Raw genomic sequence first — 18,107 nt, 5'->3', positions numbered from 1 at the left:
GGAATATTTATTGTTTTAAAAGTTAGAGATTCATTTTTTTAATTAAGCAGTTGGCTATTTTTATAGATTCAAAGTATTTGCATCCATTATAACAGCTGAAATCTGACCGTTGGGTTTGATCACATAGTGTTCTGCACTCAAACTAAAGAGCCACCATAATACTTTGCAAATGAGATACCAACATTCCTCCAAAAATATTAACTCATACCAAAAGAGTTCTCATATCAAGTCTATTTTATTTTGTTTTTGTTAAGTTATCTGTGCAGTCAGTTTAAAAGAACAGATAACATGATGAATACAGACAAACCACATAAGCATTAGGTACAGTATCTTTTAACAGTTAACACTGAAGACGCAAATAACTACATTAAACTCATTCTTTATTCTGGTTGTTTCCAAACAAACTGAAGTTGAAACACACACAGGTCTAGGTCAGTGTAAACCTAACGTTAAGCAGCAAATTGCTCACTGGTTGCAGCACAGTATATAGCATTTACTGCAAATAGCTACAGCAGCAGTGCTGAATGAATGAACTGCATAGACTTAGCCTTGTGGGCACGTGTTAAATAACCATGATAAAAATCAGAATGGCTTTCCAACAGGTCTGAATTATGCTATATTCATAAAAAAATCCTACAAGAATGCAACTATCTTCAGTTTTCTCCTGAATTTGTAACCATTATTTACCTACTCTTTTCAACCAGCCTATATTATGTGCTTGTTCTACAATCCCTGGCAGTAGCCTTTTCAAATAAAGTGTTTAACAAACAAAGCAGATTGCTGCTGCTCACTCAACCATTGCCACAAAAGTGATATGAATATACTTTAAATTAAATTGACCAAAACCAACAAGTACATTCAATAGAATGGTTGTAATAAGGCATATATATTTAAAAATAAATCTAATTAAAACAAAGATGAAATCAGTCATTTATATTTTTGCCTTACAAAAAGGTTTTTTAGAATTGTATTACTTAATTAAAAACTAAGTGCTCAGCTACCACTAAAATACTTTAGATGTATATTGTTAAAAAAGGTCCAACACAAAATATTTTGAAGACAAGAACATGAATTCTATTGGACTGCTAAAACTTAATACCTTCGGCCTCGTCACATGCACACTTTCACATAAATACGCCCTTGTTTTACAGGTGTGTGTAAAACCCCAATACGCAGAAGTTTCCACATGGGACATGTGCAGAAAACCTTTATTTTCTCCTGTTCATATTACACACTGACATCTTCATTACCACAGCTACACAACTCATACTATCTTTATAATACAAACCTTGTTGTCATGCTGCTACTAGGAGCATGAATATAATGTTACAGGTGGATTTAGTGTTACTGGCAAGTAGGTCACATCAGCATTATTACTACAATAGTGTTGACTATTTTTCACAAAATGACAGAATAGATGAACTCCATGTCGGGGAAATGTACATTTGGTGAGGGAAAAAAGGTTGGTCAGAAAGGCAGGACAAACTTGCTTCCCAGATTTGTGTATTCATTAGTTTTAATTTCCATTTTATTGCATACTTCCAGATAAAAGTGTCAGCACTGAAACTTACTTGAGTTTCCCACATCAACTTACTCAAGGCATGAGGCACAAGGACTTTTGAGTGCTACATTGCTGGTTATCTGTATTGCTGTAATTTCACATTTCTTCACAGCTGTTGAAATTAAAGACTGCCTGTGGGTTTCCATTACCTCTTTCAGCAGGCGAAATTAGAAATGTCAGCTTTTTGCTGTATGTGTATTTCCTATGTGTACTTATATTTCACTTAGAACTGAAATGTACATATAGTATGAATGCTTTATATCAAGATTATAGTCCTTTGCAGACTAAAATTAATGAGAGTGTACAAAATGTATGTTCTTAATTAAAAGATTAGGTTGAAGGTAAACTGTACATCAACTGGACTATACTGCTGAGTATGTCTTAAAGGCAAACACTTGAAACAAGCAGGAAAAGGAAACAATGTTGTTGATCAGTTTGAATACAATGGGGATTTTATTACCTTAATCAATAGCCATTTCCAGTTCCCATTCTCACCAGAAGTATGGAATAGGAAAAACTATTAATAAGTTTTACATGTGTTTAGAGGATATGTGCAAACTGATGTGTAACCATGCTTGAAAGTGTAATCCCATAATAAAGCATGCTTATACATACATGCTGGTAAACAAAGAAAGAATATAGAACTTGCAGGGAAGGGTCAGGACATCTATTACATATTTTAACACTGACACATCAGGAAGAATGTTTGTCAGCTGTTTGTCATACATTTCAGTGAATACTGTCATCTTCAAATCCTAACACATTAGCTTTCAAACAATATCCACAGGTAAATTAGAATATAAAGGTAGTAAAAATGTGCTCTTCTCCCAGACATAGGAGTCTATTCTAGCAAAGAGCTAAGCATTGCTATTGTCACTAGAGGTTCAAGAGAGTTTATCCACCAATGTAGGTTTCATAGTTGGTAGTTTTAAGACATTTTCCTGTACAGCAGAATCTGAATGCAGGGAAAACCATTAAGAAGAAACTAAACAAATCAACAAATGCATCCAAAGTTTATGAAAGGAAGTCAGATGAGCTTGTCCCAAAACAGACAGACACAGACACTGTTCTTTTTGTAGCTTCATCCCCCTACATACCACTTCAGAGGCAGCACCTGCTTATTCTTCCTTTTTTGACACATATCAAACACTAGTTTAAAGTTGCAAGATTGCTGCAATGTGGGATTTAATTTTGCTTGAAGTATAATGCAAAAAAAAATAATAATAAATTAAAGGATGTTCACCTGGAGTACAATTCAGGTAATGAAGAACTGGGAGAATCTGCTAAACTGCTGATAAAACAAGTAACCACCACCAAACATGAGGTACTAAACACATTGCTACAACACTATTAAAGTGGTGTCCACCAAATTGGTCACAATTTCTTCATAATAAGTGGCATCAGAAAAAAAATCTGGTACCAAATACCTGATGTAAAAACGTTTACATTCTAAACTGAGTTAGAACTGTGCTTGCCACTTTAGGATACTGAACAGTGAAGATACTTAACCCACACTGCACCTTCCCATCTCCAGTAAAAATGGAGTTAGAGGTTCAGATGACAAAAACACAGAAGCCTAGCAGAACAGTTTTACCTGTAACCCTTCTTGTGTCAAAACCAGGAAACCGGGTACGGTCACCTGATTATGTTTTTCTTTAAGGAGATAGTTACAACCTCCACATGTGTATCTAGTACTAATTCTCTCACGTATAGAAAAGGTTACTAAACCTCATTTTAGAATACCGTGCAAGCAGGATATCCTTTGAACATCTTTCAAGTTTACATGCACTGACAAATTGAAGAATATATATATTTATACAGCTGAATGAAATACAGAAATAAAATTAAATTTTACTACAACTAGTTGCAGTGCTGTGAAATAAAAATAAGTTAGCAACCATTTCAAGTCTGAGATGCTTACCATGTTCAGACTAATGGAAAGGCTAGGCCTATGGACCAGGAAACAGAATCCGTTTGCAAGGGTGAGAGCTACAGCAGCTCAGCCTTTTTCAGGCTGAGAGATTCTCCCCCTACCTTATTTTTTCTAGTTCTATATGGCTTACCATTAAAGCCCTTCCTGAACCGCCACTAAAGTAGTGTATATCTGAAATCCAAAAGTAAAAGGTTCACAGATATTTGGTTTTTTGGAGTCCATTGTTTTCAGTAAAACCAAACTGCTGAATCACACAGTGCAGCAGAAGTGTTTAATCTGTTCATAGGTCACTAATGAATGCCCAGAGGACTCTTTTTAAGTTGCTTCTTCTGCTGGTGCCCTTCTTTGCCGTGCTGATTTCTGTCTACCTCTCTGTGGAGTGGGTGGAGTCTCCTGTTCAGCTTCAGACTCTGAAGGCTCATTATCCCCCTGCTGGGATCCTGTGTCTCCTATCAACTCTCTCAGGAACTTGAATTTAGATAAAAACAGTTGCCACACCACATACCAACCTATGGGAGACAAAAAACAAAGTTACTTGTTTGTTATACAATAATTTTTCGAACATACAAAAACTCAGGCTACAAAAAGTGCATTCATCAACAGCTTACCAGCACTCAGAAAAGGATTACCCCTTTCCAAACATTTTAAAGTGATCTACAGTTCTCAATTTGATTCAACTGGTAGAACCTTTGTCTCTGGACCAGAAGAGGCCAAGTTCAAATTCCAGATTAGGATTTGATCTCCCTATGAATGTTAATATGTCAGCATAGCAAGAGGGGGTAATGAATATTGCACAATTATGGGTATCATCCTTTGAGTGTTAAAATGAGGTTCCTTCTCCTTTCTTGACTGACCATGGTGCTTTTTCATTGTAAAAAGATACGCCAAGCATTTCCAGCCTAAACTTGCTCACTCAATAAATAAACTAGAATTTAGATTTAGTATAAAGCACAGCTCTGTTCTAGAATCAGATTGACAAGGTTTTCATTCTTCTAGCACTCAAAAATATTCTGAAGTGATACTTCAACTGGAAGAGGTGATCTCTTCAGTTCAAAAGTCTTGCTTAAATAAGGTACTACCTCATTTACCCTTCCAAGATTCCATTACAGAAAAGTTAAAATGATCAGGGAACACAATTTAGTATTGCACAGCTCCTCCCACCCCCACCTCCATATACAGGGAAGGGACTATAAAAGGCAATTTAAAACATGTGCTGTTTAATCAGAACACCACTTTACAGTAGCAAGTCTTCATTTTTAATGCCCTGCACAGCCTATCCCCAATCTACCCATTATCTTGTCTCTATTCATATACTTCAATTGCAAGCTCTCTGAGGAAGTGACTGTCTCTTTGTTATGCATTTGCAAAGTGTCCAGAACAATGGGGCCCCAATGACTGGGACTCTTAAATGCTACCATCATAATTAAGGCTGCAAGTTTGTCAGAGGTCACAGAAGTCATGGATTCCGTGACTTTCCATGACCGCCGTGAATTCTGCAGCAGTCAGTACACCTGGCTCCGGGGTAGCTCAGGTAGCCCTTGTGGCAGTCATACCGGCAGTTGCTGGGGCAGTCTCAGGAGACCGCCCCACCCGCAGCAGAAGAGTTTGGGTGTGGGACGGGGGTGGGGCACGGGACGGGGTGAGGCGGGCTCTGGGCAGCCCTTACCTGGGGGGCTTCCCGGAAGCAGCAACCTTCCCCTGGCTCAGCTGCTAGGCAGAGGCATGGCCAGGCAGCTCTGCGTGCTGCCTCTGCCTGCAGGCACCACCCTCGCAGCTCCCATTGGCCGCAGTTCCCAGCCTACAGGAGCTGCGAAGCCAGCGCTCTGGGCAGAGGCTGCCTCAGTCTCCTGCCTCCTGCCACACGCAAACTCTGCTGCTGCTGGGGAGGTGCAGAACCAGGTAGGGAGCATTCTGGCCCCGCCAACTCACCCCCACAAGCACACGGGCCGCCCTCCCCCAGTCCCACCCACCCCCAAGTTTTAGTCAGGAGGTATTTTTAGTAAACGTTATGGACACTGGTTTGAAAAATTATGCTATAGAAAAGTGTTATTTGTTATATTAGAAATGTTAGTTTATCCTGCTTAGAGTTAATCATTAATACTTTGACTCCTGTCATAAACTGGGAAAATCCTGTCAATTCCAAATTCAAGTCACTGGCCTATATGAATTTTAATTACCTTTAAAAATCTTGTTTGCCCAGAACTAGCGGAACCAGTCCTGATTATTTATTTTAGGTGTCACCAGAGAATGATAATAGACATCCTTTAAACGTGGACAATAACACAAGAGTCATCAAGGAAGATGACAACAATACACAGACATCTAGAGAAACAGTGACTGTGAAAGATGATAGTTCTCTCTCTCTCTCTCTGAAAAGGTAGATTTTAAAAAGATTATTTTTTGTGCCCTAAGATCATGCATACCACAACTGGCTCTACAGACTCTGTAGTTAAATCCTATTTCCCTCACTAGCCCAATTCTTATAGAAAAGCAATCAAACAATGCAAACGCATGTTAGTTTTTACTCACAGGGGAGGGGGGGAGAGAGAGAGAGAGAGAGAACACTAAGTGTGTCAAATGGAAACAGAAAATTAACAGCAATATACATATTGCTAGGATTAAAACTGTACTCATTGCTACTAGTTTTCTATTTTCATATACATTTAATATACAAGAATGAAACTCAGAATTTTACAATTAAAGAAAACCTATGAAGCAGCTATGAATCTCCAATTCTAATAGTCCTCATTCTTGCCACTAAATCAGACAGATTTAATTTTTTTTACAAGATGTAATATACTTTATTAGACCTTACAAAAGCATATATAAAGAGAAAACAGATAACAAATTATCTATTTTTTTCCCCCTAGAAGCCCTTCAAAGAAAGCCAATTCACACCATAAAGAGTACAGTTTTAATTCTAGGGACAGCACAAAACAAGACATCAAAATATTTAGCATCTTCCACAAAATAGCATAGGGTGCTTTAGAACAGCTCATTTAAAAGATGAACGAAAAGTACTGAAATGTATTTAATACCCTAGATTACCAGCAAAGTGGAGCACTGAGCACATCACTTGGTATTACACAATAAGTGTTCCTTTTATCTTTGCGAATTGGGCCATTCATCATATAAATGACCATTGGTATATCTACAAAACTCTCAAGTTTAAGACAAGAATTTGGACATATTAGATAACCAGCCAATTCAGACCTCACTGGGCAACTAAGAATTTACGGTCAGCTAAGTATACTGAATCACTATACAGATTTAAAAAGCAGCGCAGGATTTTACAGAAAGCCAATGTCATGATGCTAAAGAAATGGCCAATTTGAAATCTAGTCATTTATATTAAAAAAGTTAGAAATACTTTGAGGTACGACACTTGCTCCCAACTGCCACTGCCAATTGTGGAGGTTTTATAGCCATTTTCTTCTCCCACAGGTTCTCTCCCCTTGTTGCTGTGTAAAAGGCCCTCTTAAACATGTAAAACTGACTGACTATACAGGGGAAACCCTGAAAGTGTCCCCACATAATGTAATCAAAGTGGATAAAGCCTTTTTCATTAATTGCTTTCAGTCACAGTCTAAGTTCTGATTTAAGGAAGTGTTATCTGAAGCAATACTAAATAAAAAGACTCAAAGAAGAGTGATTTTTAATTGTGTCTCTTTAAAAACATAGGTGTTATACTGGAATTGCTGAATGCTTGTAAGGACACAAACTGCTCCTTAGATATAATGTGGTCAGGATGAAAATTGACAGTCAAATCAGATTATGGAAAAAAACACAGAGGCCCATCAGCATTTTCAAGTATCTCACTGAGAATGGTCTCAATCTGGCAATATTATGTTGATGGTACAAAGATAGCCTAGTGACAGATTTTAGGTATTTCATCCTTATAATTCAAACATGTATCTCCAGACTACTGATACTTGGGAATATTAAGAGCATTATCAAATGATAATCACCATTCATCAATGGTGGGCAGCCTGCGGCCCACAGACTGCACATGGCCATCAGGGTAAGACATTGACATTCCACAGGCATGGCTCCCCGCAGCTCCCAGTGGCTGCAGTTCGCTGTTCCTGCCCAACAGGAGCTGAGAGAAGCAGCAGACAGCAAGTCCCTACAGCTCACTGCTCCAGTCCCAATCCATTCCCCTTGACTGGGGCTGGTTGAAGAGCCTTATGCCTGTCTGGCAATGAGAAACAGCTGCCAGCCATATTAGCCAAGGGCTATAAAGGCTGGCAGGAGGGAAGCCAGAGAGGAAGAAAAGAGAAAGGCTAGGCACAGAGGTGCCGGGGCCTCGGCCTCTAGACTGCTGCTGGCAAAGTTTGACTGTGAAAAACCTGTACATAGATAGCAAGGTGGTGGTGGGAAACAGCTATAAATAAAGAGCACTGGTGTCTACACCAATCTGAGGGAAGTAGGGGCAGAAACCAGAGGGGCCCACTACGACTCGCTAAATATGGGGGCTTGTCTGCGATCTCAAGCCAGCACAAGAGTTTGGCGACCTGGAGATGGAGGTGTCCCTGCAATGGCTAGTGAAGCAGCAGCAGGAGATGCAAAAGGTGCTGCAAGCCTTCTAGCAATCCCACCAGCTAGAGAGGCAGGCCTCACTCACCTGGCAAGTGGAGCAACAGAAAACCAAGGTAGATAAAAATCAATTATTTAAAATAATAATAATAATAATTTTTAATTTAAATCAGATTTTGATAAAATGCTTTTTGAGGAAGAATCTATCTAAAGATAGCTTTAATTCAGATACATTATAGTTCAAAGAATATTACATGAATATACATCATGGAATAGGAATTATTAATTCTATAGTATTAGACAGTATATTCATGTAATAGTTAAGGAAAGTTTTGTAAATGAGTTCCAATAGCTCATGGATTAGGGACCCAATCCTATGGGATTCCAGGGGCTTCTGTATAGAAAGATTAACCTAAATAATCTAGCTACCCAATCGGACTCAGTGCTAAGTCTAGAAGATACCATCAGAGATGCTTAATTTTACAGCTCTCAAACTGTGGATTTGTGTCTCCAGAGGTAACATGCTTTAACAGCAAAAATATTTTTAAAGAAATAAATAAGAGGTGAGAAATAATAGATCTCAAGCCTATTGTCCCTCTGCAAATTTGTGTACACAGTCAATCCCTTACCTCTCTCTAAAAGTGCAAAGTTTCAAAAAGTTCAATGAATAGAAGATTGTTGGGGGCGGAACAGATCTGGACAACGAGAAGTCTGCCTGTCCCTCCCTTCTCACATTTATCTCCAGTAGCAACAAAAGTGAAACTGTTTGAGCAGCATATCCCAGAAGTCTTGAGGTCTTTCTGAGTATAGCCTTCATTCACTTGAGATCTACCATACCATTCTCTCACTAGAAGGGAAAATCTATAATGGCAGCAGGCCATAAATGAGACACAGTTTGAGAATATTTTAATGAAGTTCCTCTACCTGTGAAGAATATGTATTAAGGTTATAACAACCAACAAGAATGCACTTTTATGTAGAAATCCATGATTAAATGAAGTCTTACTGACTAGTGATTTAAATAATGATTTAAATCAAATCCACCCTGACGAAAACCCTGCAGGACTTTATAAGGGAGCAGGCCAATGTGCAGCAGCAGCTCTTCCAGAGACTGGGGAGTCCCATGAGGCGTGATGATGCCTACGCGATGGGATTGGATCTGTGTAAGATGGGCCCTGCAGATGACCTGGATGTCTTCCTCTGTACCTTTGAGAGGGTAACCCTGGATGCGGATGGGACTGGGTAACCTTGGCCCTACGGTTGGCTCCCTATCTGACCAGCGAGGCTCAAGTGGCTTATATGGTGCCGAGCAACGACCAGGCCAAAGATTATGAGGCAGTGAAGGTGGCCATCCTAGACTGTGTAGGCCATCCTAGACTGTGTAGGGCAAAATACAGACAGAAGTTTGCGGCACTAAGCCTTCGCCCAAAAGCTGACCCACTGGGCCACTTGTTGGTTGCAGCCAGATACCCAAATGGTGGGGGAAATCCAGGACCAAGTGATCCTGGAGCAGTTTTTACAGGGCCTCCCTGAGAACTTGTGAGTCTGGATCAGACGACACCAGCCGGACACCATGGAGGCCGCAGTTAAGTTAATTAAGGAGTATGCGGAGGCGGACTTCCCCCAAAAGGAGGGTCAGACATGCTGGGAGATGGAGTGGGAGAAAAGACCCTGAGAAAACCCCCCACCCCCAGAAAGGGCCTGGAAAGGAAGAAAGAGGAGTCCAGGCGAGCCCCCAGTCACCCCATACAGCTTGTACTGGCAGTATGGGGGCCAGGACATAAGAGGGGGGACTGCTCAGAGATGGAATGCAGCCTAGCTGAATTTTGCAGCTGGACTAATGTTGGAGGGAGGGGGAAAGGACAAGGACTAGCCACCATTCTGGGACTAGCCAACAAGGGGCGGTAGCTTCATTGCTGGGAAAGTGTCTGCTGCCAAAGAAGCACTGTCCACACCAGCACTTTTTGTTGTTAAAACTTTTTTTTTTGGGGGGGGGGGGCGTGTTTCACACCTCTGAACAACAAAAGTTTTGATGACAAAAGTGCTGTGTAGACATAGCCATAGTCTCTGTGCCTGATCCCAATTTTACAGATGGGGAGTAGATACAGAAAGACCAATAGCAGTGCCCTCCCTCGCAGCAGTGTTGTGAGAATAAATGTTAAAGAATTGTGAAGGGCTCAAATACTATGGTAACATAGGCCACGTACATGCAATAGACATAGTATGTGTGGCTTGGCTCCACAGGGTTCTTTGAGCTTGATTTTTCCCTCAGTGCAACTTTTCAAATACAGTTCAGGACTATTTCATTCCCAAAAGGAAAAGAATTTATCCCCTTGCTAGCCCCTCTTTACAAACACGTTTCAAAGACAACTTCAAAGGAAAGGGCATTTTCTTTTTAACTGTCCTGAGAAAGCCTAAGAGACCTAAACCAATATTGTCTATGTCTACATTAGAGAACTTACAGTACAAATGACCTTGGTATCCATGCAGTGGCGCTGCTATAAGATCTCTTGTGTTGCCTTTCTATGCCAATGGGAGGGAGCTCTCCCATCAATATAATTAAACCACCCCCAATGAGTGGTGGTAACTTCTCCCGCTCCCTAGCACTATGCACAGCTGGCATTTATGCAGGCAAAACTTATGTCACTCGGGGGGCGGGGGGGCATTTCCACACCCCCGAGCGACGTATGTTTAGCCAACGTAAGTGGTAGTGTAGAAATGGCCTCAGACTTCGACGGTCTGCGAAATTGAAGAGTTATGAAACAACTGAATGCAGCATTAAAGAACAGCTTGTGTCTTAAGAGCGTTCCTGTCTACAACTGAATTCAGCCTTCTGAAATAGGGGACTTCTGTGTACTCTCTCAATGTTTGTTAAGTCTGTTTTGGGGTTGGGTTTTTTTTAGGCAAGATGTAAGTCAAACCACATCCTGCTAGTCAAAAGTTCACTATAAATTTTCAGCACATATCAGAATGTACCTCTTTGCAATCACAGTGTAGCTCAATGTGTGCCTATTGTGAGAAAATAAATCAAGTACAGACAACAAATGCCCAAGTTAGTAATATCAGAGTTCAGCTTTCCTGACACTTCATCCTAACCTCACTTCCTGGACTGTTTGACATGAGTTGCTGTTATAGGGTAAGTGTTAAACGAAACTGTATGATGGGGTACATTATGGCACAAAGAACATATGCAAAGAGACACGAAGTTTTGGATTCCTGGATTGAAGCTCCACCCAAGACTCCTCATTTGGAACTATGGGGCTTGAATTTGAAGGGTCGTCTGTCTCATACCAGTGTACCAGTGTACCAAATCAGTGTAAAGGCTATGTTTATTTGCAAATCACCAAGATTTAATAGTCACCAACCAATGAGAATCAACCCTTTTTTTTTTTTTTTTGGAAAATAACTAAAAATTACAAAAGCAAAACAAGATTAAAATTGATTTAAAGCAAGATTTCCTGAACAATACCACCCCCCAAAAATATCCCCAGACCAAACCCCACAGCCCCACACCAAAACAAACCCCACAATTTTAGACACGTGATCTTAGCAATGAATGCTAAATATCATTTTTCACTCTGCTCTTCCAACATCATTATGATAAATAATTGATACTGTATTTTTTAACAACTTATAGGAGATGACTGAAAAATTCTAAAGCGTTTGTAATGGAAAAAAAGATTCAGCAAAAGTTTTCCTGATGTTTTGCATACATAGCTAACTCTGCAATTTGAATCTACATGTATTCTCCCTTCCCCAGGCCATGCACGCTATGGTTTTGTATGTGAATTAAAAGTATTGAAAAAGGGCCTAGAATAGTTTTAACATCCCAGCTTCCCCACCAACTTTGCTCTGACAGAAAAAGGTTTCTCCTTTACTAATGGCGTCTAGTCCAGGGGTTTCAAACTCAAATGACCACAAGGGCCACATGAGGTCTAGTGCACTGACCTGGGGGCCACATCACCGACACCCCCACTCTTGCTACCCCTGGCCCCACCCCACTCCACCCCTTCCATGAGGCCCCGCCTCTTCTCATTCCTTCCCCGCCCCTTTCCATCCCCTTCCCCAAAGTCCCCACCCCAGCGCTGCCCCTTCCCTGTCACCAGGGGGTGCAAGAGGGGTGCAGGGTGTGGCAGGGGCTCAGGGCAGGGAGTTGGCATGTGGGGTGAAAGAGAAGTGAGGGGTATGGCAGAGGGTCGGGGTGCAGCAGGTGACTCGGCAGGGAGTGCAGGACAAGTGTGGGGTGTGGCAGGGGGCTCAGGGCAGGGAGCTGGGTGCAGGAGGGATGTGGGGTGCATCAGGGGGCTCAGGGCAGGGAGTTGGTGTGTGGGGTGCAAGAGGGGTGAGGGGTGCAGCAAGGAGTTGGGGTGCAGGATACAGCAGGAGGCTCAGGGCAGGGAGTTGGGTGCAGGAGGAGTGTGGGGGGCAGCAGAGGGCTCAATGCAGGAAGTTGGGGTGCAGGAAGGGTGTGGGGTGCAAGCTGCAACCCAGTGCCACTTACCTAGAGTGGCTCCGGGGTGGCAGCGGCACGCATTGGGGGCCAGGGCAGGATTCTGGCCCCGTGCCGCTCCAGGAAGCAGCCGGAACCACGGCCACTGGGGGAGCGGGGGTGGGCACAGGGCTCCGCTGCTGCTCCTCCAGGTACCTCCCATGAAGCTCCCATTGGCTGCGGTTCCCTGTTCCTGGCCAATGGGAGCTGTAGGGGCAGTACCTTGAAGCGAGGCAACACAGGAACCCTCTGCCTCCTTCCCCCCGCCCTACTCTAGCCCGAAGGGACGTGCTGCCAGCTGCTTAAGGGAGAAGCGCAGGGCTCGCAGCAACACGGGAGGCAATCCTGCAGGCCAGATTCAGCCCACGGGCTGTAGTTTGCCCACTCCTGGCCTGGTGGTAGGCCGAGGAGTGGGGGGGCGCAGGGAGCTTGGCAGGCCGCACAGAAGAGCCCTGCAGGCCACATGCAGCCCACGGGGAGCATGTTTGAGATCCCTGGTCTAGTCACTACCTGACTCAAGTGAAATGGAAATAAGTTAGCTTTATTACTACTATTACAACAATTGATATGGCAACTAGCATTGTGGCATGTAGGCAAATTGGGCCCAAACCGGTACAATTGAAATCAATGAGAGTTTTAACATTAACTTCAGTGGCAGTAGGGTTAGGTCCCTTCTGAGAAGAATTAATCTACTGCTGAAGACTTAACACTCACAGAGAAAGAATTATAGCAAGAGGCAATACAAATATTTAGACTATTTGCCAACACAATGCACTTGGAAAGAGTGCCCGGTAAATCATTTTTCACTCAAGAAAACAGTTATTACCAAAGACTCTTCTACAGTAACTCCCCAGTTAACGTCCTTTCGCTTAACACTGTTTCAATCTTAAGCACCTGTTCAATTACAGAACATGCTCCATTTAAAGTTGTGCAATGCTTCGCTATAATGGCACTGGGCTGCCTGCTTTGTCCACATTGGCAGCCCCCATCAACTCCCCTAGGCCCTCCTCCCCACCTCCCACCTGCAGACCAGCGCCTTCCCCCTCCTCCTCCTGCTCAAAGCAATCAGCTGGCTTGCTGTGTTCAGGAGGGAGTGGGGAGGAGCGAGGACTTGGCATGAAGGCTCCCCCTTCTTCTCCTGCCTCCCGAACGCTGCAAACCAGCTGATTGCTGTGGGCAGGAGGCGGGAGAGGGAGAGGGAGTCTGTGTGCTGAGTCCTCGCTCCTCCCCCATGAACATCGCAAGCCAGCTGATTGCCACAGGCAGGAGGGAGGGGGAAGGAGCGAGAACGCTGCGTACCTCTCCCCTCCCTCCGGCTTGCAGTGTTAAGGAGGCAGGGGGGAGCCTGCGTGCGTGTCCTCACACCTCCCCTCTGCCTCCTGCAGGGCAGCTGATTGCTGCGGGCAATAGACAGGGGAGGGAGGGGGTAGGAGTGAGGATGCGGCATGCAGAGTAGGGCGGGGGAAGAAAAGGCAGATTAAGGGGGGGGGCTTAGGGGAAAGGGAGGCATGGGCAGATCAAAGGTTGAGCCTCACGCCCCTGGTGCTTGCAGAGTAGGGGAAACTGCTGCTGCGCAACGTGCTTCTCCTAGCCTACAGTACCTTCAGCCTCCTTACCTGCCTCATTGTCTCCAGTGCCAGTGGGCTGTGCCTGTGTGGGGTAAGGCTAGGGCACCTCCCAACTATAGTACTGTACTGTATGGCAAAAAAAATTTCCCTGGAACCTAACCCTTCCATTTACATTCATTCTTATGGGGAAATTGGATTCGCTTAACATTGTTTCGCTTAAAGTCGCATTTTTCAGGAACATAACTACAACATTAAGTGAGGAGTTACTGTACTTATGTTACTAGAAAACTCAGAGTCCAATCCTGCCACCATTCAAACACAAGTACCCTTACTCTTGTGTGAAGTCTTGGCAGGACAGGGCTCTAAAACAGTGATTTTCAAACTTTGGGTCACGACCCAGTACTGGGAGGTGGAATGCAATGCACTGGGTCTTGCTCAGCCATTAAAATCTAGTAGTCCCTACCTGTTCTGACACAATGCTGCGCCCTGGAAGCGGCCAGCAGCAGCTCCAGCTTCTAGGCAGGGGGGCCACAGGGCACTGGCTCTGCTGTGGGGGGTGGGGCCTGCGGGTGAGGGTCATGCAGAGTCACTTCTGCCTAGGAATCAGACCTGCTGCTGGCCGCTTCCAGGGCGCAGTGCAGTCCGCGGTGCCAGGACAGGTGGGAAAGCCTTTCTTATCATCCTTGCTGCACTGCTGACCAGGAATCACCTGAGGTAAGCCTGCACCCCAACCCCGCACTTCAATCCCCTATCCCAGCCCTGAACCCCCCAACCCAGAGCCCCCTCCTCCACCCCAAACTTCTCATCCTCAGCCCCACCCCAGAGCCTACACCCCCAGCCCAGAGCCCTAACCCCCCTCCTGCAACCCAACCCCCTGCCCCAGCCCAGAGCCCCCTCTCACACCCTGAACCCCTCATTCCCAGGCCCACCCTGCAGCCCTCACTCCAGCACTCTAACCCTCTTCCCTAGCCCTGAGCCCCCTCTCACACTCCAAACCCCTCATCCCCAGGTCTGCTGGGTCACAGGCATCAACAATTTTCTTCAACTGGGTCACCAGAAAAAAAAGTTTGAAAAATACTGCTCTAAAACTTCCTGTACTATAAGTTCAACACAGTTAAGTACTGTGGGATTTTTAACACCTGTCAAGTTCAAAAAAACCAGCTCACAAGTTATTATTTTATTATCCTTACCAACAAATGATCTGTCCGGATGGAAAGCTGTCACCTAAATATGTAAATAGCCTGTGTAACCTGCATTGCCTGTACATATAGTGAGAGACAGGATAAAGATATGCCTGACTCCTAAGACAATGAAAAGAACAGCTTCCTGCTCCGGGTACACTTTCAATATAGTGAAACAACTACGAAGTCACTGACAACTCTAATTCTCTGTCTATAACCCGTTTCCAAATTATTAAAACATTCGTTAAATTCAGTCAAAATTTTACTTAAGATGAGGAAGCTCCTGTCCTTTCAGCATTTTTAATCAATGTAATACATCATTTTATTTTCTGACTAAGGTAAACAGCATTTACACACAGAATTTAATAAGACTCCTAAGTTCTTACTACCTGTTATATATGGGGAGAGAGAGAGGAGGATGCTGGTGTAGCCTTCTGCCTGAATATTATAGAACAATCCTATTCTTTCAACATCACTCGTTGCATGCTTTTTAGTAAGGTCTGCACTCCAATCAACGTTTCCCATGGCAGTGTAAAGAAAATGAGGAAGCTGACCAGATTGCATTTTACAGAGCATCCACAATTCTACTTTTGGTTTCTTTGATTTTTTAAAATACAACAGCCACCTATAGAGTATCCTTAAGTGCCTATCTTTATGGGACCCCATAAAGGTCCTTCCTTTAGTCTCAAATTAAACTCAAATTGGTTTTTTTGGTTGTTTTTAATTTAAAAAGCTGTCTTTAGTAGGAGGCTTTTTCAGTCATTCATTGGTATTTCTATTGCTCTCAATACTGTCCTATCAGCAGTGCATAACTGTTCAGCAGCACGTTCCCCCAAAGGCTGTGAACTTCAGATCAGTGTAGTGAATTCAGCTCGGGGAACATTTCAAGGCTCAAATGTTTGAAAACAAGCGAAGAGGGCGCTGTGGGCGAGACCCTCAACAGGGCACCATGTTCCTCCCCCTTCCCTTCCCCGGGGAGGCCGAAGAGGACTCCGCGGGGAGGGATCGGGGCAGCCCGGGACAGGGACACACACACAGGGCTACGGGTGTGTACTCACCGCACAGCATGAAGAGGAGCACACAGGCCAGGGTGGCCACGATCACCAGCAGCGTCAGCCCGACGCTCTGCCACATCTCGGCTGGCCGGAGCGGAAGGCGCTGGGCGCTGTTAGCCGCAGGGAGGGCGCAGCAGCATCCCCGCGGCGCATGGAGCGGGGAGACCGGCCGCACGCGCTGCACCGGAGGAGGAATCCAGGCAGGGGGCTGAGGCTGGTTATGAGCCGCCCCCAGGGCTCAGGACGGCGGGGCCAGGCCGGGGATGGGGGAGGGGCAGGCACAGATTTAGGACCGGGGGGGGGTGGCGGCACAGAGACCCCGGGGGCACAGCGAGGGGGAGGAGGAAGCGCCCGGCCGCCTCCTCAGACCCGCCGGCGAGGAGGAAGAGCAGCTGGCACCGCGCTCCGCTGCCGGCTGCCTCTGGAGGGAGCCGCAGCCCCGCGCCCCGCCCCGCCCCGCCGCGCCGGAGGCGGGGCTGCGAACCCCCAATGGCAAAGGCTGAGCGGCGCCGGCAGCTTTTCTCCCTGACAACCCGGCGCGAGAGCACCCCAGTCCACGGGCGGCACGCGGCAGGCTGCGTAGTAACGCGTCACTGTGACGCCAGCCAGCAGCGCAGGGCACGCTGGGACTTGGAGTGTAACGAACTGCTGCTGTTGCCCATGTGAACTACGGCTCCCAGCGTGGCCTGTTCGGTTGAGGGTAACGTTTCCCCCGGGGCGGGCGTAGGGTGCCAGCTGTCCCCATTGCATAGGGACAGTCCCGATTTTTAGGTCTTTTTCTTACATAGGCTCCTATTACCCCATCCTGATTTTTCACATTTGCTGTCTGGTCACCCTAGAAGGGACCTCAGGAGGTTCTAGTCCAACCCCCTGCTCAAAGCAGGACCAATTCCCAACTAAATCATCCCAGCCAGGGCTTTGTCAAGCCGGGACCTCTAAAACCTCTAAAAACCACCACCTCCCTAGGTAACCCGTTCCAGTGCTTCACCACCCTCCTAGTGAAAACGTTTTTCCTAATATCCAACCTAAACCTCCCCCACTGCAACTTGAGACCATTACTCCTTGTTCTGTCATCTGGTCAGGACCAGCGCTAGTGTTTTTAGCGCCCTAGGCACTCGGCCATTTCGCCGCCCTGTGCACTGGTCTGCGGCTCCGGTGGAGCTGCTGCAGCTGTGCCTGCGGTAGGTCCACTGGAGCCGTGGGAGCAGCGGACCGTCCGCAGGCACGACTGCGGCAGGTCCACCAGAGCCGCCTGCCGCCCCTCCCCCCCAGCAAAATGCCACCCCCCCAATAATCCTGGCGCCCTAGGCAATTGCCTAGGCCGCCTAAATGGAAGCGCCGGCCCTGCATCTGGTAACACTGAGAACAGTCTGATCCATCCTCTTTGGAACCCCCTTTCAGGTAGTTGAAAGCAGCTATCAAATCCCCCCTCATTCTTCTCTTCTGCAGACTAAATAACCCCAGCTCCCTCAGCCTCTTCTTGTAAGTCATGTGCCCCAGCAGGGCTGCCCAGAGGATTCAGAGGGCCTGGGGTAGGGCCAGGTCTTTGGTGGCCATTCATCAGCGGGTCCTTCTCAGCGGGAAGGACCCACCACTGAATATAGTTGAACGATGAAGCGGCGCCAGTAGAGCAGCCTAAGTGCTGCAGATCGCCGCTTTTTTTTTTCTATGCCATTTGCGGCGCTTGTACTCATGGATGGCGCTCTGAGGCATCGGCAGCACTTCAGTGGTGGGTCCTTCACTCGCTCCGAGTCTTCCGCTGCACTGAAGGACCCACTTCCCTT

The 18,107-nt window shown here is 45.4% G+C and overlaps 1 protein-coding gene across 1 annotated transcript; it reads right to left on the bottom strand.

Annotated features, from left to right (window-relative positions):
* Positions 1-216: 216 nt before the first annotated feature.
* On the bottom strand, positions 217-16,720 carry SMIM13 (small integral membrane protein 13). The gene is made up of 2 exons (XM_050941679.1): positions 16,327-16,720; positions 217-4,003 (listed from the first exon to the last, which is right to left on the bottom strand). Exons 1-2 carry the CDS (start codon positions 16,400-16,402, stop codon positions 3,810-3,812), a joined length of 270 nt encoding a protein of 89 aa, XP_050797636.1. The 5' UTR covers positions 16,403-16,720; the 3' UTR covers positions 217-3,809.
* Positions 16,721-18,107: the final 1,387 nt, after the last annotated feature.

This window comes from Gopherus flavomarginatus, chromosome 2, assembly GCF_025201925.1.
Source record: "Gopherus flavomarginatus isolate rGopFla2 chromosome 2, rGopFla2.mat.asm, whole genome shotgun sequence".
NCBI lineage: Eukaryota > Metazoa > Chordata > Testudines > Testudinidae > Gopherus > Gopherus flavomarginatus.
Note: the sequence above shows the minus strand (reverse complement) of the source record. Positions and strands in the feature narration are given on the sequence as shown.

Coding starts and splice junctions, on each gene's coding strand:
- SMIM13 (XM_050941679.1), bottom strand. CDS start 16,402: ATGTGGCAGAGCGTCGGGCTGACGCTGCTGGTGATCGTGGCCACCCTG. Junction 4,004..16,326: donor GCTCCTCTTCATGCTGTGCG/GTGAGTACACAC, acceptor TGTCTCCCATAG/GTTGGTATGTGGTGTGGCAA.